At 44.0% G+C, this 22,974-nt stretch overlaps 1 protein-coding gene across 1 annotated transcript in view; it reads left to right on the top strand.

Moving 5' to 3' along the window:
- WDR49 (WD repeat domain 49) overlaps nt 1–22,974 on the top strand; it is an 86,374-nt gene that overhangs the window by 18,768 nt on the left and 44,632 nt on the right. Inside the window, exons 5-7 of the mRNA XM_033150589.1 lie at nt 2,249–2,416; nt 6,133–6,281; nt 10,046–10,282. Coding sequence (XP_033006480.1) covers nt 2,249–2,416; nt 6,133–6,281; nt 10,046–10,282 — 554 coding nt within the window. The remainder of the gene's footprint in view (nt 1–2,248; nt 2,417–6,132; nt 6,282–10,045; nt 10,283–22,974) is intronic.

Here is a 22,974-nt window from a genome sequence, read left to right as displayed (position 1 = left end):
TTTTTTAATAGCTGCATCTTGGGTTTTTTTGGGGTGTGTGTGACTTGTGGGATGTTTGGCAGTAGAAGAGAGGAGGCTGCGACTTCTGGGCTTGCCTTTTGGAAATTAAGATTTTGCTGCAAAGTCCTGTGCCAAAAAAGCCTGATTGCTTCCTTCCAGAAGCTTTTATAGCCTCTTTAACACCAAAGCTCATTTAAAAGTTTTAAATCAAAGCCAGGGGATAACAATGGTTCTGAAATCACATCTCCTGAAGTGACTCTATTTTCTTTTCTTAAAAAAAAAAAAAGAGTTAAAGTAATTTGCATGCATGCAATCAACCTAACTCTTCGTGCCTGAATAATGAATGGCCTTCCTAGCCCTGCTGGGGGGAATATCTTTCCTTTTTTTGCCACACAAGTGTTCTGCTTAATACAACATTTCAACCTTGCATCTCAGAGTTATGCTTGCAAGGATGCAATCTGGACCTTTGATGTCACAGTGCAATGCTGGAGAACAAGAAGCCATGGCATCTTCTTCTTGTCCCACCCTGTCCACTTGCTTATGCTTTCCTACCTTGCCTGCTGCATGGCATACCTGGAGCGCTCCTTTTTATTGCAGGTAGGAGAGGCAGCAGAACTGGTAGAGTAATGAGTGGGAAGAAGCCACTGCAGCTGTCTTGTCTCCATCTGTGTCATGCAATCCAAAGATAGATCTCTGGGTTGCAGCCTGGTCCAATATTTTAACTCAAGGGTTGTTTAGTTGTGACCCTCCAGCTATTGCTGGACTACAACTCCCATCATCCCTGCTCATTGTCTGTAGTTGATGGGATTTGTAGTGCAACAGGATCCCATTTTTGTTTAATGTAAATTGAAATACTCAGTGCTCAAATATTTTTGCTAAATAAATAAATAAATATGAGCACCCCTGCTGAAAGCTGAATTGGTACAGCCCAATCTTGGCTTTACCATTTCATTGTGAACAAGGTGCCAGCCTTTAGAGTTTCATTCAGTTACATCAGGTCCCCTACCCCTGCTGTATGTGTTAACTATGGACCCATGGTATACATGGAAGGTTCTCGCCTGCTGGAGGTCTTCAAGCAGAGACTGGACATGCTCTAGCTGTGAATTCCCTGCTTTGAGCCAGAGATTGGATTAGATGATCTATAATACCCCTCCAGCCATATGATTCTACAGTAAAAAGAACAGCAACTGTCTCAGTCTTTTCTTCAAGGAACGTAACATTTTAATTTGCCATATATATTCTGATATGGGAATTACTCTTAAGACCACCATTTTCAGTCAGGCATCCTCCAAGGAGCTTGACTTACAATGTAATTTAGTCAGAAACAAGTTTATGTCTTTGTTGGAAACTGCGAAGATTTCTCAGCTCCTAATATTCATAACATTTTACTCTCATAAAAGTCCCTAGAGTCCAGAGAGGCAGGTTTTGTGTGTGTTTTATTGAAATTCCAACTATGCCATTCAATAGCAAACATTACAGCAGCATATAAAAACCTGTTTCCAGATGGTTATACTTTTTATAGATATCTGCAGAAGTAGTTTGACTACAACTCCCATCATCCAGACCTTTGACCATACTCTCTGAGGCTGATGGGAGTGGAACAGCATCTTCTTCCCCAACACTGTTGTAGTGTAGCCACCAATTTCTTATTCAGAACTTCTTTCTCCATGGTCATCTTCACATGCTACATTTTTATTGTGTACCCATTAAATGCTTTTACATATGCACATATAAAGGCAATGCATGAAAACACACACATGCAAATACAAAGCCATGTTTGTTTGACTTTCCAACAAAAGTATACTTTAATGTTAAGGTTCCCAGCTTGATGGCATATCAAACCTTAAATTCAAGTGATGGGGCCTAGTGATGTTGCATGGCTTCCTATTATTAAACGACAAACAAATCTGGTACCAGGTTGGGGGAAAGAATAGCACTAGATGTGAAGGCTTGGAAAAATTAAATTTCTACTGCAAATGTTTGTGCTGTGCTTATCTATCTATCTATCTATCTATCTATCTATCATCAATCAATCTATCTATAGCTATCATCTTCTAGTCATTTATATCTCTCCTCTTCTGCCCAAGTAGGGTACTAAGAATAGGCTGCAGAAACATTCGAAACACCCAAATCTTAACATAGCGCAACAAAACTTAAAAATTGATTCACTGCAATTGACTTAGCTCTATGTAAGAACCTCTTACTTGATGACGAATCTAATCAAAATGCTGTCTCTTTACTGTTTCAGTTGCATACATCCCCTCTTTAGATGCCTTTCTGTCTGTTACAACCAGCAGCACAAACACGCTGGTGCTAGCTTGGAGAGAGAAATTAAATCCTCGTCTTACAATGACAACTTTCCACGTCGCTCAAGGAGTCAATGCTTTTGATTTCCATTCAAGGCTCAACTTGATAGGTATGTCACTATAATTTGTTTTCTTGTAAAACCGAAAGGGACAATCAGAAGCCTAAGAGTATGTCTGTGGTGTAGCAGTGGTGACTGGTGCCCATGTGGATTGGTAGACTGGAACGGAGACTGACAGGAGGTAGAACCAGAGCCAGTGACAGGCGGAAGCACCTAATTCTAGTTTTGTCTCCATCCTCCTCCCTACTGGAGGACAACAATGAGGTAACACTGAGACTGAGACTGAGAAGGAGGAAGCTGGTAGAAAGGTGGGGAATTTGCGCCTGAGTACCCCATGCACCCTAATGGGCCAGTGTTTATTGCAGACTCAACCTAGCATAGCAGCCATTTCCCCTTCCAAGGGAACCCTAACAATTTCACTTCAGCTCTCTATATTGGACGAACAGGCCAAACCCTACGCCAAAGGATAAATGGACATAAATCTGATATCAGGAATCACAAGACAGAGAAACCAGTAGGAGAACACTTCAATCTCCCAGGACATTCTATAAAAGATCTCAAAGTAGCTGTCTTAATACAAAGAAATTTCAGAAATAGACTGGAAAGAGAAGTGGCTGAATTGCAACTAATCACCAAACTTAAAACCATGGAGAAACCTGGTCTGAACAAAGACATTGGATTCTCATCTCATTATACATAACAAAGCTATCTTTAGCCATCTCACCCCTTGCCTTTCCCTGCAAGACTAATTGCAGCTGTTAAGAGTCGTCAACAGGTTTTCCACACCTATCAGCTGATCACCCATTCCCACCACCCTTCTGAGTAATACCCCTCCCCAATCCCTCACTATATTTAAGGATCTGGTGACTTCTGTTTCAGTGTATCTGAAGAAGTGTGCATGCACACGAAAGCTCATACCAAGAACAAACTCAGTTGGTCTCTAAGGTGCTACTGGAAAGAATTTTCTATTTAATTTCACTTTGGTAAAGTAGGCTAGGTAGAAATTCACTAATGACAACTTCATTAAACTGCAATGCCCATAATTATTTGGGGAAAGCCGTGACAATTAAATCCACATAATATCAGTATAAATGAATAGGTGAAGGCAGAAATTCTAGTTTGATTTGGATATAGCACTCGAGACGAGGCACATAAGGAAAAGGGATGGGAAGAAATGACTATAAGGGAAGGTCATTTTGTAAATGCTCATTGTGGCCTAGCTGGTTGTCCTTTGTTGGTAATATTTCTCCTCAGAGAGAGGGGTCTAGTCCAGGCATAGGCAAACTCGGCCCTCCAGATGTTTTGGGACTACAACTCCCATCATCCCTAGCTAACAGGACCAGTGGTCAGAGATGATGGGAGTTGTAGTCCCAAAACTTCTGGAGGGCCGAGTTTGCCTATGCCTGGTCTAGTCTCCAAGTCTTCTGGCTGTTGGAGGGAGGTTATCATGTGGAAGGAAGTGTGATAAAGTATGGGAGTAATTTCTGGGCTGCATTCCATACAGTAAAGTGCAGTAAATTGTACTGATGTTGTAAAACATGACATTTACCTAGTGGTTGCTGCATCTTAGAACTCTTAAATGCCCAGGGCCCTATATATCAGGATGCTTCTGCCTGACAAATGTGAACTGATTTTAGATAAATGCAACCAACATAGGTTCCCCCGAGGAACTCTTGCAAGCTGTGCTTTAATGAGGTCTCCGAGTATACAGTACTATGTTCTTAATCCCCAAACAAGAACAAAAAATCCCAAGTGTTTCTTAGGTGGAGTCATAATTGTCTAGCCAATTTAGGCTTATGGTGGTCGATTCCCCCCCCCCTTTGGCTTAGCATCAGCTCTACAGCCCACAAATGCCTGGAGGGTAGACTTCTGATTGTGCCCTCCGAAAGCCAGGTGCAGGTGATAAAGCGTATATTGCCGATGAAACACTTGCCAGAGGAAGGAGTATAAGCTTCACACTGAAAAGGAAATTCATTTAAAAAAAAAAGTACAAATGGAGTTCTGTTCTGAATTGATGTGAAGCAGGGCGGTAGGGAAAGGGGAACAAAGGGGACCTGAGGCATTTGTAAGGAGATGGATAGACAGCAAAACCAATAAAGAGATGTTGTGGAGGACTGGGGAGGCTGTTGTAAAGAAGAGGCAACCAAATATAGAGCATATGCTAAGACAGGGATAGGGAATCGGTGGCCCTCCAGATGTTGTTGGACTGCAGATCCCGCCATCCCCTGACTATCAACTGTATTGTCAGAGCTGATGGGAGTTATCATCTGTGTACTCATGTCACCTTGCTCCAAAATTCCTAATGGCTGCTTCCGACAGCTTCATGTGGCTGCTAAATAGCAGTGGAGACAATATACTGCCCTGCAGCATCCCATAGCTCAAGAGCCAAGGGGCCCGAGAAGCACTCATCCAGTGCTACTTTCTGGAACTGTCCCTGGAGCAAAGGCTGAAGCTACTGCAGAACTGTGCCTTCAAAAGCCATCTCCTGTAGGTGGTCCAGGAGGATACCATGGTCAATGGTATCAAAAGCTGATGAGACAGCTTGTAAAAGCAACAGGATTGCATTCTGCCTTCCCCTCTCCCTGTAGTGGTCATCCATCAGGGTGACCAAGGCAGATTCTGCCCTGAACCTGGGTTTAAACCCAGACCGAAATGGGTCTAGATCATCAGTTTTTTCCAGGAATGCCTGCAGCTGCGTTGCTGCATCCCTGTCAAGTGCTGTGCTCAAAAAGGAAGTGTTTGTGACGGGGTGGGCATTTTCACCTTCTTCAAAGTGGTTGCTACTTGCCCCCCTTGATGCAGAGACATATTCACCACAGCCTGAACCCACCCAGTCATGCCACTCAGGCTAGCTTTAGTCAGCAATGGAAGGCAGGGGTCCAAAGGGCATGTCATTGTGTGCATACACATAAGTACCTTGTCAACAACCTCAGACTGCGAAAACTGAAACTGATCTCATGAAACATGACTTGATGGAGCATTAAAAAACACACACACACACACACCTTACTTGGGACTGACTGTATCAGTCCTGGCATCTAGCTTGCTACTGAGATGAACGGCTCTGTTCTCAAGCAATTCCCAGTGAGTCTCTGAGGTGTGCCGGGCTCCATCCCCTGATACAGGTGTCAACAGCCTATGGATATATGATGCCACATACAGTGCTACCTCGGGTTACAAACACCTCAAGTTACAAACACTTCGGGTTACAAACTCCGCTTACCCGGAAGTAGTACCTCGGGTTACAAACTTTGCCCCAGGATGAGAACGGAAATTGCGTGGCGGCGGCGTGGTGGCAGCGGGAGGACCCATTAGCTAAAGTGGTACCTCAGGTTAAGAACAGACCTCCGGAACAAATAAAGTTCATAACCCGAAGATGAGCAGGGCTTGGCAAAACACCCTCACAGGCCTTACAGGCCTCTTTAGGCCTCTGGACCTGAGATTCCTCACCCCTGCCAAGGAGTGTCCATTGTAGGACTGCACCAAGGTCTCCAAGACTCATCTTTCCTAGTCTCAGCCAGTGTTCCCTTTCTTTGGCTCACATTGGCTCCATATCAAGTCAAGCAGCTGCAAAAACAGATTAGTTTTTTATGAAGGAAATGAATAGGGGGTGAGGGAGAAGCTGCATCAAGGCAATCAAATCTGGAGAGTGGAATGGAATCCATTAAACAAAAATTGTTTACATATTACTTTGGCATATTTCTTTGTCATGCTTTGGGGGGAAATACGTGTGTATAAATGAGTTTCAACTTTGTGACTTTGAACAGCGACCGCAGGAGTTAATCGCCATGTTTGCCTTTGGAATCCTTATGTCACGTCTAAGCCTGCCGGAGTCCTGGAGGGCCATTCAGACAGTGTAATCGCCGTCCGGTTCATTACTGAGCGCAAACTGCTCTTCAGCTTTGGAAAGGATAAGGTGAGCTTGGGAAGCGCCTGTGAAGCGGAGATCGTTAGTCTTCCTCTAGGCAACGCTCTGGTTCAGAACATGGAACCCAGAAGGGCACTAGTTTTGAGTTTCTCTATCCAGCAGCTGCTTCACTTTGTAGTGCTCCTGACTAAGTCTACTTAGCATGGGTAGAAATGGTCTCATCCTTGGGAGGCTCTAAGCAAAATGAAGCCTCTAAGACAGGAGTGGGGAACCTCAAGTTTGGGAGCCAAATGCAGCCTTTCAAGCCCTTCTATCTGGTTCTCAAGACTCTCTCTACACCCCTCCTTCCAGAGCCACACCAACTCCCCTCAGGCAACACCCCTCACCACCATTGATCTTCCTGAGTAGTTTTTGTGCATGTAGAAAGCAGCTTATTGTATAAAGGTAAATTTTACATTTGTTGCTCTGCATACTTTTGATGCTGGCCCCACCTAGTACTGAGAAATGTTCCCCTCATGTGCGCTAATATAAGAAGGAGGCAGCTGGCCATATGAGTTCCATCCTGCTTCTCTCCTAAGATGAGAGCAGATTCACATATCAAGTGAAAAAGGAGTGTTTTCTTTTCTTTACAGACTGTTACCAGGAATTAAGTCCACTTAGTATCTCTCAGCTGTCCTTCCTCTTTTCTTCTTCTTCTTCTTCTTCTTCTTCTTCTTCTTCTTCTTCTTCTTCTTCTTCTTCTTCTTCTTCTTCTCCTTCTCCTTCTCCTTCTCCTCCTCCTCCTCCTCCTCCTCCTCCTCCTCCTCCTCCTCCTCCTCCTCCTTGTCCTTGCCTCTTGAGACTCTCTGGTCTCATTGCCACTTTTCTCTCCCCCCTCCCCTCGATTCTCTTTGAAGGGCTACTTCAATGGCCAGTTCCCCAGGGTTAGAGAACAGAACATCTCCCGTGGTTGTATTAAATGGAGTCATCCCTTTAGCACAATGAGTTCTACCTAAGCAATGGGACTTCCTCTCCTTCTCCTCTTCCTGCCTGGGCCCCTGCCCCCCAAAACTGCTCCATATGGTTGTAGGAACCCCTAGAACACATTTGTGGGGCACAAAGGGAGAGGAAAGGGGGAGAAAGTCCCATTGTATAGGCAGAAGTCCTTGCATCAATGGGACGACTTCATTGGGCTTCAACTCCTGGATTCTACCTTTGGCCTCCAGCTCACCTTCAGCTAGGCTCTCTTCCTCTCTGGTCTTGAGTTGCAATGGCCTTCCTTCCACTTTTTCTCACAGTTATGGCAAATCCCCTTCCCCATTCTCTGCGGCCGCTACCAGCTGCACCTGCTCTCCCTCCAACCCACTCCAGTCTCTTTATCCTTAGGGATGCTGCCTTGGGGAATGTCTAGCCACAACCACAATGGCATTTATTTTAATACCTTAAGAAATAACGAGACACCTCTCAATTGAATCTTGTGTCTTGTTTCACTGAAATATCTAGAATGCAAGTCAGCTTTTGCTGCCATTTAAAAAAAAATGACTTATCGACATTTCTCAATTTTTTATTGCCACATTTTTACTGGCTCTGGATCAGTTATTTCCATTCCAGGAAAAGCTTCACCTGCTGCATTGGTGTGAGGCTGCTTTTAAATGCAAAGAAGCAGGGCAAGTGGGAAAGTTTTTGACCTTAAGCTAAAGTCCTTCATTAGTTGTGTTTCTCATGCCAATCTGAGCTTGCAGCCTTGATTTGTGTCCAGTTAACATGTCCTTAAAAAAACAAAAAACAAAAACTATTTCCCTGCCACTAAGCCTCTTAATACATTCTGTGACCATTGTTTTGCCTGTAGTGGTTTAGCCCTTATTTTACTGCCTTTTAGCATTCTTGACATTAACATGAATCTGTTTCACTTTGATGGATGAATGGGCACCTGAGCTGGTAGAGTTTATTTACGTACAAACCTCCTGCTCTGCTAGAGCAACCGCCAACATACTGCCAGCCAACCCAAATGACACATCTGCTACGCAATGCCATGTAGGACAAGGGCTGGAATAAGAAAAGATAAAAAGGCTTCCTTTGCTGAAAGCCTTGGTTTGACAGCTCAGGAAGAAAAGAAATATAGGCGTCCGTGATTAGCTGGCACTTCACATCAGATAAGGCCTTGATTTGGGGAGAAAACAACTATTAATTTTTATTTGGTTGCATCCTCATAAGGAAACTAGGATATATTTCAGTCCAGGTATTTAAGAGTAATGATTTCTAAGAGGGGTAGAAATGACCAGTGGGAAGTTTACTAAACAATGCATGAAATGATATTGTCAAATAGTAGCCTGTGGCTGTTGAACTCAGCATCACCACTCATGGAGTTGATATCTCTCTTCATGTGAGGTAGGTTAGGCTTAGAGACTGTGATTGGCAGGAGATCACTATGTGGGGCTTCCATTGAGGTACCCTCCAAGTGTCCCAATTTTGTAGGGACAGTCGCTGAATTATGAAAGCCATTCTGACTCCTGATTTGATCCTGGAATGTCCCGATTTCCCCTGACAGCACTGCCACCAAGTTCGGATAGGAGACGCCGCCACCACTGAGGCCTATCCCTGCATGATGTGCTAGATCTGAGGGGCAGGCAGAAGGCAGAGCCATCCTAGGTGGGAATAAAGGGGGAGTGGAGGGCATCCCATTGGTGTAGCTGTGATGGCACTCAGCCTTCTTCTGATAGGAAATGCTCCATGGGGAGGCACAAAAATGGGGGTTGAGGGGGTCAGTAGGGAGGGGAGTGATAACTCCTAGGGGGGTGGCAGCAGAAACAGAGACACCAAAGGGGCAGCATGCCTAGTGGTAGAGCTTCATGCTCTGGCACTGGGGCGGAGAGCAGGTGGGGGCGTGGCTGGCGCACATCCCGGTGTGGTTCGCATCCTGGGGGCATGTTGTGTTACCTGCAGGGGTGTGGTGTGCGTCCTGGGGGTGTGGTGCGCTGCCTGCGGGAGCATGGTGCCCAGTGCTGGGGGCCCCCAGCTGCGATGGCACCCCAACGGGATCGTGGTGCCAGGGGTGATGCGCTCCCCCGCCCCCTCTTCCTCCCCCAGTGAGCATGCCCTCCAACAATCCTCAGATGAAAATGTCCCTATTTTCATCTGGGGAATGTTGGAGGGTATATGGTCAAGCCAGGATTTGAACACAGGCCTCCACAAGAGAAATGCAAGATGTGTGTGTGTGTGGGGGGGGACAGGAGACAAAATTAAGATTCACCTAGTGCAACAAAATCACTTCACCTGCCCTGGACCACTCTATCTTCATCCCTCTGGCAGGTTCCTTGGAATGAGGGAAGGAATTTCTCACCCTTAATGGAGTCTGGAAAAGTCTGGGTCATTTGCCAGTGACACAGAAGTTGCCAAAATATTTCCCCAAACACTTTTAAACATTCCTCAGCTCCTCCAGCATCCTTGCTCATCTCCCTCCCAATCTCAGGTAAAGGCAAAGGGGGCCCTTTAGTAAAGATGATTGAATTGGGGCCTACATTTCCCATCTTGCATGGGCCTCTTACCAGCTTTGCATGGCTCTGCCAGCCCGAACAATATGCAGCCTACAAATAAATTACAACTTGTAGCCCACCATATGGAGCTGGACTTCAACTCCCATCCATCCCAGCCAGCATGGCTTTGGATCCTGGATTATGGGAATTGTAGTACAACACCATCAGGAAGACCACAGATTCCCCATCTCTGAGGAACTATACCAAGGCTTTGGTTTTACCTATTTCTGCAACTTCTGAGTTAAAAAAGAAGAAGGAAGTTTGGTTCTGATTTATTCCTCTCCTCCCTGCCATGCACAGGTCTTAAGGATATGGGACACTCAGCATCAGCTTTGCATCCAAAGGATTTCTGGTTCCTTCCCCAGAAGCCTAGATTTCCATTCCACGCTTTGCTTTGATGAATCCCATGGGCGTCTTTTCATCTCGTTTAACAACCAATTGACATTGCTGGAGATGGAGCAAGATTCAGGCAAAAGCAGAGTTGCCAGTCACAGGAAAGCCGTTACGTGCATCCTTTACAATTCAGTGCTCCAGCAGGTAAAATAAGAAAGAAAATACAGCCCCTTTCTGTATTTGTCTGATAAGCATTTCGAACCTTCATTCACCATTTCTTTATTGCTATTTCAGCAAGTAGAAGGGAAGCATGGGGGGAAAGGAAACTATGTAATACAAACGTGTATATATTGTAAGCATTTGGTGACTTTCCTGCAAAGGATTATGAGCATTTTGGCTTCCTAAGAGCTTTGTTTCGCAAGGGTGCCAGTGAATTCAGTAAGTCTTAAGTCCATGTACTTCATCTCTGTTCAAAGATTACTTGCTGGCGTTGCAAATGCCATGGACAATAAGTCCTATGCTCCATCAGTGCTGTCAAGTATCCCGTTTTCCCCAGGATTCTCCCTTATTTCAAGGAGTTTCCCGCTGCTCTCCCTTATTTTTTATTTCCATTCAATTTCCCGTTTTTAATGGAAGCAGCTCCTCCCCTGCTGGCCAGGGACTGGGTGGGAAGACCTCGCCTACTTGGAGAGAAAAGCCTCAGCCCTCAAAGCAAGTGGGAGCTGTTTCCCGTGCTTACAGGGGGGTGTATTCCTCCCCCTGCACCAGCCCCTATCCGTTGCCGCCGAGCCCCTCAGCCGGCCAATAGGGTTAGCTGGTGGGCGGAGCCTGGCTGCCTTTGAGCAGCTGCTGCTTCCTGTCCTGTTTTGATGGGATCAGACAAGAAGACGATGGGGCTCCATCACGCGGAGCACATGGCTGCCCTTCTCTTTGCTCCGCTCCAAGCCCGAGCCCGCTTGGAGTTTACATTGCTGCTCCGCCCACTTTTGCTTCTGGTTCCGCCCACCACTGACATGTGACTGTCCCTGGGATAGGTGAGACTGCTGATCCCTTATTTTCAAATCCAAAACTTGACAGCTATGTGCTCCATGCATCCCTCTGAACCTGCACCAAACCTACACCTTCCCATTCGACTGGGGTGCCCTGCATGCTTCTTGTAGGTCTAAGCACAGTTCACAACTGTTAATCAATGTATGGAAGCCATTGGGGAAGGGTCACAGGGCAATTTGCTTTCTGTTCCACGAATAGGCTGCATAAACAGGGTTATCAATGACAACCTCCATACCAAATGAAGTTGTGAGAGGCAGGAGGGGGTGGCAGGCACCATGTATTTTATTTGCTCATTCTAAGTACAGATTTATGTAGCCACAGAGGGCTTGGTTAGAGAGCTACCAGAAATGGTCTCAGGGTGTGTATTGGGAAGGGAGTTGGCAAGCAGGGACACAGTCCCTAACGTACGTGTGTGTGTGTTTGTGTGATTGTGTGTGTGTGTGCAAATAGATCATAAAGGAACAAAAATATAAAAACACAAATTATCTTAAACAAGACTGTTTATGTATGCATCAACAGCAGCAAGGATGCTTTTAGCCCAGTGATGGAAAGTACAGGCAAAGTACAGTGGCACCTTGGGTTAAGAACTTAATTCGTTCTGGAGGTCCGTTCTTAACCTGAAACTGTTCTTAACCTGAGGTACCACTTTAGCTAGTCGGGCCTCCCGCTGCCGCAGCACGATTTCTGTTCTCATCCTGAAGCAAATTTCTTATCCCGAGGTACTATTTCTGGGTTAGCGGAGTCTGTAACCTGAAGGGTCTGTAACCCGAGGTACCACTGTACTGACCAGAGAAGAATGGCAGACCAAGTTGATGAACTATGCTGAAATGGCAAAAATGATGGGAAAGGTCAGAAATCAGGAAGACCAAATTTTTATTAAGAACTGGAATAACTTTATAACGTATCTTAGAGACCAATGTAAAAAGTTGAAATCATTGGCAGGAATCCAATAACACTTGTAAAGTAACATGAAATTCGGATACCATGGAGATGTAATAGATAGAATATAGTAAGAGATGCAGGAATAAAATTTAGAAGTGGAAACCATGGAGGGAGGGAGGTCCGGAGGTTTTTCTTTCTTTCTTTTTCCTTTGGATGTTATGTTTGGATTTGTTATGTTTGTTGTTTATAATTATTATGTAAAGCTAATACACACACACACACACACACACACACACACACACAAAGAGAAAATATAAAAAATCACCAGGTGACAATAAAAATATTACATCAATCCTAATTAAACATAATAATGTAGGCATTCCATATGTCCAAATCGCTATCTAAAGAGATTATAAGCCACACATTCAAACATAGAGAGGGCAGCAATAACTTCAGAACACTGAGCAGTATTTAGTTGATTTTTGCTCTTCCAACTCTGTGCACCATAAGGGCTCACAAATCTGTTAGTCTCCATGCCACACAGGGTGTGTGAACATCCACAGATTTCTCCAAGACAAGGTTAACATCAACAGTTATTTCTGACCAGAAAGAAGACAACATATGTGCAGCCAGTGCAGATGTTGTAGCACAGGTATGTGTCATGCTGACAGCGGTCTACCCCCAACAGTAGTCTGGCCAATGCATGCTATACTAGCTGGAGTTTTTTGGGCATGGCCCATGTACAGCCCAAAATTGCACACAGCAGCAATCCTGTTTCAAGGTTTTGCAGCCCTGCTTTGAATTGGTCCAGATTTATTCACCCCAGAACAAATTGCTGGCGAACAGCTGTTTCCTGCTCCCAGTGTAGCAGATGCTGCAACTCTGCTCTGCTCCATCACCAGTACCAATCCTAAGAACTAGCAACATTAATATGTTGTTGTTGTTGTTGCTGCTGCTGCTGTTAATATCTTCCTTCCAGTTGCAAATTCACCCGGTTTTGAAATCTTCCTATGAAGTCACCTTACTGCACCTGCCAGGATAGTTATAAAATATGCACACGGTGTAATTAGCTGAGATGTGCCTTCTTGCTGGCACATTTCCCCAGAAGTGACTCTCAGTATGGTGGCCCTGGATCACAGTTGTGCATTTCATCATAAAATGAAATCAGTTAAATGCAATGCCACTTGGTATGCAAGGTGGGTGTTATTTGTCTTCTCAGCACTGCGGCCCTTGCCATCAGAGCACTACCTGCATCTCAATGAATAGCCAGGCTCAGAAGAAAAGGGAAAGACCCCTGTGATTGATTTCTCCTCCTCCTTCCCCCTCAGCTGCGCCCAACAGCATCTTTTAATCTCCAGATTGAGATTCAGCTAAAGCAAACATAGCTGTATGCTGTGGGGTGATACAGAGCTATGGGGGGGATCATTTACTTCCCCCACCTCTTTAAAAACAACAACCCCGTAATCTTTCATTTGACTGTGTGCCAGTGCTTTGGAACAAAGCAGAAATCTTGCCGCCAGTCAAATAAAAGCAATAGCTACCCTGAGCGCCATCGCTGTAAATCTGTGATCTGCAGATGTAGGATTCCAACTCCCATCAGCCCCAGCCAACAGGGACAATGTTGCAGGATGATTGGAATTGGAGCCTCAACAAAATCTGGAGGGCTGCAGGTTCTCTATCCTTGGCTGTAAATTAAGCACTAACTGGCTGCAATCACATCCACACCTCCCTGGGAGTAGGCCTATGTCTCCTGAATGTGTGTGATTTGGTTACAGACCCACCCCGCTTTGCAGCTGATATTTTACCAAAGGTAAATTTCACCGTGAGAACAGGATGCTGGACTAGTTGAACCATTGGTCAGATCCAGCAGGCTCTTCATAACTGAGGACATTATCTCCAGTTCTTTCTGCCACAGCTCTCTTCCAGCCTCCTTATCTCATAAGCTTTCGGCCATGTGACATTTTCTCTTACTGCTGTGTGGTCAGGTTGCATTGTATCTGCTAACAGTGGTATCTTTTGTGTCTGAAAGTGCGCACGCAGGCGGGGGGGGGGCACGCGGATGGCCTATCTTCTCTGTACTTTATCTTTCAATTTAAAAAAAAAATCCCTTGGGGACACTTCCAGAATGAAAGGTGTGATTGATTTTTATATATCAATGAAAATATCAGCTCAAATGCACCACAAGGCAAGCAGTTAATACAGCTTGCCTTTCCCCTTAAGTTTCATTGTGAAATGAAAGGAGAAAGAAGGACCCCTGTGCCTATTTACCAGGGAGCTGAAACCTTAAGGAGCTTGCTTTCCCCCTCTTCCCTCCCCACACTTTCCCCCCTTGTACCGGTATATCATTTCTTTTAGTTTGTAAGCCCGTGGGGCGGGAATTATCTTACCACTGATTTCTGTAAATTGCATTGGGAGCCTTTTTGCCTAAAGACTGAGGTTAATATGGTTCAATAAACAAATAACAAATAAATAGGATTGTTCTGTTGATGTACCTGTTGGCACAGATAAACCACAAGGGAGACGTCCGCAGGGGCCAGGGATGAATTGGAGGAAGATGGGGTTAAATTAGACAGAAGCCTCATGCTGAGAACATCAGGTCACAAAGAAGGGGGGAAATCGAGAGACACTAGGGCTTGTTGCTTTGGATTCCACACGATAGCTAATGCAAATCACCATTTGGTGTGATGTGTGAACTGAGATTCTGTTTTTTATCTGAACCGTGAACAATATTATCTCACTTAGACCACCTTTGCAGACATATAATATATTAAGTAGTGGGAAAGATGGATGAAGGACACAGCTCTTTAGATCAGCAGCTCTTTATTCCAGTAATAGTAATAATAATAATAATAATAATAATAATAATAATAATAATAATAATAATTGTTTATTATTTATACCCCGCCTATCTGGCTGGGTTTTCCCAGCCACTCTGGGCGGCTTCCAACAGAACATTAAAATGCAATAATCTATTAAACATGAAAAGCCTCCCTAAACAGTTAAAACTGCTCCTTGTGTCTGACACAACAGCGTATCTGGCTGCCTTATATAATACTAAGTAACTTGTAACAGTAACAAATTCCAACTAACTAACCAATCAATGAACGCATCTCTTATTCCTTCATTTGCATACTGGTGGCCCTGAGTGAGAACTGCAGCCAAACTTAATACATAACATAATAGATATGGGCAACTGCTATACATCACTTCTTTGGGTTTTGTTTTGTGCTATTTTTTTTTACTTTTGCATTTGATTTACCAGTGGGAGAAAAAATTATGAACCCTTGAGAGCAGATGGAAGACCAGAAAATGACATTTGAGGAATGGGCGAAATTAAATCTGGATCCACTGCTCACAGGAGTGCAAGGCTAAAGTACTTCAAAAATTCAATGTGGAGATAGGAGTTAGATGAAGTCCAACCCAAGGACCAGTGTTATTCAGTTATGTAATGAATGAGACCAAGCGGAGGTCAATAAGGGAATTCAGCAGACGTGTCTAAGTTGGACAAATATCATGTACGTTGGACAAATATGTGTACAGCATACGGCAATGCAATGTTGACATTGAGCCCTCTGGAACTACAAAAAAACCTGTAAATGAAATGGTACAGTACTTTGGCTTGGTACTTGCAGTGATAAAAGAAAAAGAAAAGATGTCTAATTGTGCAGGTCTCCCTGCCTCTTAGATCTTCCCAAGCTTTATGTGTTGTATTATTGTAGAATGTGTACCTGTTCTGCTGCTTCAGATTAACGCTTATTAAGAGATCTGTAAACTGCAAGTGTCAATAACATGATTGGTCATGTATTTTTGTACGAATCAAGTATTTGGAACCTGAGTTACAGTGACAGCAAAAGTCTAAATGTTGCTAAAGGAAGTTTTTATGCAGAATACTCAAATATCCTCTTGTCAGGATAAAATCACAAGTGCATAGGACATGGGTATTTTTTTTTAAAAAAGAAGAAGAATATTTATAAAGACAGATGACCAGTTCACACATTAGGTGTATTAGAGGGCTTTTTTTCAGCTGGAACTCACCAGAACTCAGTTCTGGCACTTCTCAGGTGGGTGCCATTGCCATTACAGCCGTACCCTGGTTGTCAAATGGAAGCCATTCCGGAAGTCCGTTTGACTTCTGAAAATGTTCAGCCACCAAGGTGTGGCTTCCTATTGGCTGCCGGAGCTTCCTGCACACAATCGGAAGCCAAAGAAGCTGCGTTGGACGTTCGGGTTCCAAAGATTGTTCGCAAACCGGAATACTCACTTCCAGGTTTGCGGTGTTCGGGAGCCAAAACGTTCGAGTCACAAGGTGTTTAGGATCCAAGGTACGATTGTATAAGAGAACAAGGGAAGTGTTCATGGTGAGTTCCAGCACCTCTTTTTCTAGAAAAATAGCACTGGGTGTACAGCTAGGAAGTTTTAAGTATATGGCTGTGTACTCACCATACCTTTATTTTTATTTTTTTTTTAAGAATTTATTAATTTTAATAAAACAACAAACACAAAATACAACAAAACACTACATAACACTACAAAACTGCAAAAAATACAAAAAAACAAAATTAAACACAAAAATCTTAACAAACACTTATTTAACTATCCTTATCATATTCCTAACATTGTTCAGGGACCTCCTCACATCCTCTCTTTCTGCGTTCATTTCTAAACTTCTTTAGTAACTTCATCACATTGTAAAATCATCATTCTCATCTAATATTAATCCATCTAAACCTTATATAATCATCATTCATTTCTATTCTTAATCCTTATAAAAATAAACATGAAATACTACTATCTACTTCTTATATCCTATCTTAAACTAACTAATTGCATAACTGTAGCCTTATATGTCCTCTGATTTCCATCTCAAATGTCAATCTTTTCACGTCGTCTCAAATAGTCTTTAAATTTCTTCCAATCCTCCTGCACCATTTCTTCCCTCTGGTCTCGGAGTTTCCCGGTCTTACACACCATACCTTTAAAGGCCATTCAAAGCACATTCTTTCCCTCAAAATTCTGGGCCCTCTAGTTTACCCCTCTCAGAATTACAATTCCTAGCTACACTTAATAAACTTGTTGCTGTTGTTCAGTCATTCAGTCGTGTCCGACACTTCGTGACCCCATGGACCAGAGCACGCCAGGCACGCCTATCCTTCACTGCCTCCCGCAGTTTGGCCAAACTCATGTTAGTAGCTTCGAGAACACTGTCCAGCCATCTCATCCTCTCTTAATAAACTACAGTGCCCATTATTCTTTGACGGGGAAATGGACTTTGAATGGGCTTTAAATGTATAGTGTCTATGAAAGTGAATGTGACAAATGCACGAATCATACACGTCCCCACATCAGGGAGGTGTGACTGGCTATTGAGTGTATGCCCCATGGGAAAGTGCAGGTGTGCTTCTGCATAATGTTTAAAGTGTCCCACAATTTGCCAGTAGAGTCGATTGAAAATATTCTGCACACACTTGCTGAATGCAAGAAACATTGATATTCCTAACCGGAAGCACGAAAGAAGTACAGGCAAATAGCTCCATCAGAAGCTGTGCAGTAAAGCACAAAGGGTGGAATTCAATGTAGCACTAAAGAGAGCATTTGAGCAGTGCAAACACTTCTGGTTGTCCAGTGGAACAGTCTCTCCTCTCCGTCTCTCACCTGCTGTTCTGGGGGTTCTTCCAACCCACCAGAGTGGATTTGGAGGAGATGCAGGTGTACATGTGGCGATGAGAGAGGGGAAAGCCCTGCTGTGCTAACAGGAGTCCTTTGCGCTGGCTTCCGCTAGCAGAATGGGGTAGTTGAATCTTGCCCAAAGAGCAGAAATTATGATTCCGTTGCAAAATCAATAGCACATTGAAGACCAATGTGGAAGAGACTGTAGCTCAGTGGTAAAGCACCACATACCCAGTATCCCAGGTCCACTTCCTGGTGTTAAAAGGATTAGGATGCAGTGATAGGAGAGCAGCTGCCAGTCAGAGTGTGCAATTGTGGGTGAGATGGACAAATAGCCTGACCTCTAACAGCGGGTTTCTCTGTCTTTTGATGTCTCTAGATCCAGCCCTAAACATTGCATAGCATTGTAACAATCAGCTGAATGAAGCAGCGATAGATAGATGATAGATAGATGATAGATAGATAGATAGATAGATAGATAGATAGATAGATAGAGATAGAGATAGAGATATGTGTATATGCCCCTTTTTGTTAGTCAAACTATCTGAAATAAAGGAAGCTGAAAAGTTCTCAATGAGAAAACAGACAGGGAACGGGGGAAAGGAGACAGATAAACAGAAATAGCTCCCTGCCAAACTCCCAACAGTTTCAGTTCTTTCTATTCCTTTGTGCACAGTCTGCCGCGGGCAGATATTCAGAGTGAGAACAAAAGCAAAAGTCAGCAAAACGGAATGAGGTTTTATCTTTTTCAGTGGGATTTCACCTACCCTTCCCTGACTTAAACCTGAACTCTAAAGGCAGACTTTAACAGCTAAATCTTAGAATCCTTTCCAAAATGTGCTCAGGCATTAATGTTGGTAAATCTGCAGGCGTGAATGGGAGAGGACTTGCTAATTTGAGGAGCAGCCATCAATAATGCCTTACAGACCTGTTTACAAGACAAGGTGGGTAAAAGGAATGCATGTATTTGAGAAAGAGTTTGGCTCATTGCTGCTGCCCCCCCCCCCCGGTTGCCACCCTGACAGGCCTTACACATATATGCATAAGCTCTGCATGTGCAGTCCGGGATCCTGCTGAAAGCAGTACAGTATCCCCAGTCACCCCAAAAAGCTTAAATATAGTGTTTTGGCATGGGGATGATCCCAGACCCCCCCCCCTTCCTTCTATACAACATGTCACATGGGAAAGACTGTTTCCTTTTCCCAAAGGAACACACCATTCTACCAACCAATGTTCCACTCTACTTTGTGTGTCCCTTTTAAGGGAATAAATATAACAATCACACAGCCCCAACAAGCCTATCTGTTCATCCTTTTTCAACCAAGGCAGGAAGCATAGCAGGAATGGGGTGCCTGTGTCCCTCCAGATCATCTTGCTGCTCTTTTGAAAGTCATGAGATGACTTTTCTGTTTTTAATGTAGCCTCTAACATTATTCATTGTTTGCTGTTGTGCTTTTTGTACATTTACCTGTGAACCACTCTAGGAATCTGAACCAAGAGTGGTGGGTGGCGCTGTGGTTTAAACCACTGAGCCTCTTGGGCTTGCTGATCAGAAGGTCAGCAGTTCAAATCCCAGCAATGAGGTGAGCTCCCATGGCTCTGTCCCAGTGGCAACATAGCAGTTCAAAAGCATGCCAGTGCAAGTGGATAAATAGGTACCGCTGTTGCGGGAAGGTAAACAGCGTTTCCGTGCGGTCTGGTTTCCGTCACGGTGTTCCATTGCACAAGAAGCGGTTTATTCTTGCTGGCCACATGACCCGGAAAGCTGTCTGTGGGCAAACGCTGGCTTCCTTGGCCTGAAGCGAGATGAGCACCGCAGCCCATAGTCGCCTTTGAAAGGTCCGTATAGTGAAAACTATGGTTTTCCCAGTAGTAATGTATGGAAGTGAGAGCTGGACCATAAAGAAGACTGACCGCCGAAGAATTGATGCTTTTGAATTATGGTGCAGGAGGAGACCCTTGAGAGTCCCATGGTTTGCAAAAAGATCAAACTTATCCATCCTTAAAGAAATCAGCCCTGAGTGCTCACTGGAAGGACAGATCCTGAAGTTGAGGCTACAGTACTTTGGCCACCTCATGAGAAGAGAAGACTCCCTAGAAAAGACCCTGATGTTGGGAAAGATGGAGGGCACAAGAAGAACAGGATGACAGAGGATGAGATGGTTGGACAGTGTTCTCGAAGCGACTAGCCTGAGTTTGGCCAAACTGCGGAAGGCAGTGAAAGATAGGCATGCCTGGTGTGCTCTGGTCCATGGGGTCATGAAGAGTCGGACACGACTGAACGACTGAATAACAACAACCACCATCCAGGGGATCTTTGCCTTTACCTGAAATACTATCAATGGAAATAATAAATACAAATGTAATAAAGCTGATTGGGGTTGATGGGAGCTGGAACCCCAATACCCAAAGAGCCATAGTTTCCCTACCCATAATATAGAGAGATTTCCCTTTTACACCTGGCACAATCTAATTCCCCACCTATAATTATCTATTCCCCATGAATTCCTGACATCCATCCATAGGAAGGAACAGCACAGTGACCTTTCTCTCCGAATCACACAGAATAAAAGGATGAAGCCATTAAAAAAAAAAAAAATACACGCACACAACCTCTCACTGCTTCATGCTGGGCCCAAGCAGCCATAAAACAGCTGTGCTACTCTTTGTTGATGACTCGATGTTCATACCTTTCAGGTGCTGCCAAGAGTGAGGCTCAGGCGATTTCTTTCCCACTGCTTTGTATTGTAATGACAAGTCTAACTATCCCAGTTCGCTCACTTTTCTGGAGGAGAGTTTCCAGTATTACCGATGGGCAGTGCTCCCGTTATTAAAAACACATTGGGTTGCAATTAAAATTCTACTTAGGCGCCATTTGTAATGATGGTTTCAGGGCTTTAGAGGAGCACTGCTCATTTGTTATGATAAGTATGCAGCATATCACTTCTTCACAAGGAAGATTCATTTAATTACCAAAGTTGAAGGGCAGCAAACTTATTTCACTTGATTAGTCTCCGTTCTATGATGGGTCTTTTTTTTTAAAAAAAAACCCCCACCAAGTTACATGCTGACCTTTAGTTGGCCAGCTGGTCAAAAATGCACTCTCCAAAGCACATCTATGGAATAATGACATAATATTTTTAAAGCAAGTAATGGAGGCAATGTAGCATTTCACTGCATTTGTGGTCAGAAGTGGTGTTGTGATTAAATATAGGTAACTGTGCTAAACCCCTCATTAGCCTAGGTTTGACTGCTATAACAACCATTGCTATTGTGGGCTAGCAAACAACATTTATCTTGTGTTTGGAACGGATCTGTTTTGATTTCAAAGGTTTAAATCCTGCTTTTGAATTTGCAGATAAAATGTCCAATGCAGCACGCAACAAATCCAAAACACACTGAAAATCCAAAACACAACCGCTCAAAAGATTAAATGGGTTAGCAGCAGAAACTCAAGAGATCAACACTCACAGCGGCAAAAATAGGAAAACTGTGATGCTATAGCAGCTAAAGCAAATGACTCCTTTGTTAAAATAGCTCCACTGAGTGCAAGTAGATAAATAGGTACCGCTCCAGTGGGAAGGTAAACGGCGTTTCCGTGTGCTGCTCTGGTTCGCCAGAAGCGGCTTAGTCATGCTGGCCACATGACCCGGAAGCTGTATGCCAGATTCCTTGGCCAGTAAAGTGAGATGAGCGCTGCAACCCCAGAGTTGTCCGCAACTGGACCTAATGGTCAGGGCTCTCTTTATATTTTTCTGCAAGGGGGGAGAAAATGGGGAAAGCCTTCCCTTTGTCTTTTTGCTTACAAATCCTGACTTAAGGGCATATTTTTGAATGAATAGGGTGAGCCTGTGACCTGGATTCAGGAACTAAAGTATTAACCATCACAAAAGAATGGCCAGGCTGCCCAGGTAGGGCAATCACTGACCATTAACAGGTTTCCTGGCAGAGAGGATTTCTGATGTAGACCGCCTCCTTCTGTGACGTATGTATGATGTTTTGGGGGGTGGTCAATTTCAAAAGTCTATATAAGGGCTTTGTACATTGTTCTGGGTTCCTCCTCCCTCCTGCGTGTGGTGAGTCAGGACCCTGTGGCAACTGTTTAATAAAGATCAGGCTTACTAGCTGCTTTGCTTCTCAATATTCTCTGGCTGGCCTCTGTTATTTTCTCCTACCATTAGGGAACCTACTTAAGGACTCTATAAGGGGTCTTGGATACCCCATAAGGGAAAAGGAGCAGTTTTTTCTTATAACATCCTCAAGGTCCTAAACCTGTGGGGTATCTGGTTCATCCTCTGAGAACTCCAATACCATATCCCAAATGGCAGCCTTCTCTCTTTGATTTTTAGGTATGTTGAGCAGATACTATTCTAGGTTGTATCTAAGTCATACACAGAACAGACCTACTAAAATCAGTATACAAATTTGTCAAGCTCATTGATTTCAGTGGGTCATCTCTTGAGTATGGCTTGGATACAATTCTCTGAGTACAGGCAGCAACCGTTTTAGGCGTGTCCAATATGTGTGTGATCGCGCACACAAGCATTGTACCAAACCTGGAAGAGACCTGAAAATGTCACAAGAACATCAGAGAAAGGGGTGAAACAGGTCGGGGGCATGGGCAGAATGGGGCGGGGCTGCCTTACGTGGGCCAATGTGTGGGGGTCCAGAATGTAACCCCCACAAAAATATGCCGATGTTAAAAAACCATACATTGCTTTTGTCGCTTGGACTTTTAAAGCTGCAAGATGGGAGAGGTTGTCTATCCCTGTGCCAGAATAAGACTGATAGGCTCCGACTCTTCTGCAATAAATCACACATAAAATGGCGAAGAAAATGTGTAATTTTATGAGTAACATAGCATGCCCTGGACTTAAAGCTATCATAGGAGACTGAGCATGATCTGTCTCCAAATGGACTTTCTTCCAATCTGACCACACAGTTAAATTTTTAAATTAAAGCTAATGCATACTGAGACATTTCCTAGATCAGCTTTAAAGATCCATTACTCAATGGATCAATTGCTGTGATAAAGTGAGGCTGGTTTATCTCATGGCACTGTACAAACCGCTTTGTCTGCTGCACCTTTATAATTTCAGCTGGAAAATTCTCTGTTGCGCCTCTCGCTGCTAAGGACACATTGTCCCCCTCTGGATTGGGGTATTATCTGTAGAAGGAACAAGTCACCTCTTTTCTCCCTTGAATGATAATGGCAGTTAAATCATTATTCTTTAGTTAAACGGAGCTTGCTGGGAAGGCAGGTATTTAAGATAGGATAAGAAGCAGTCCATAAACTT

This window comes from Lacerta agilis, chromosome 5 (assembly GCF_009819535.1).
Source record: "Lacerta agilis isolate rLacAgi1 chromosome 5, rLacAgi1.pri, whole genome shotgun sequence".
In the NCBI taxonomy this organism is placed as follows: Eukaryota; Metazoa; Chordata; class Lepidosauria; order Squamata; family Lacertidae; genus Lacerta; species Lacerta agilis.
The sequence above is the reverse complement of the archived record's forward strand: the minus strand, read 5'-3'. Positions and strand labels throughout refer to the sequence as shown.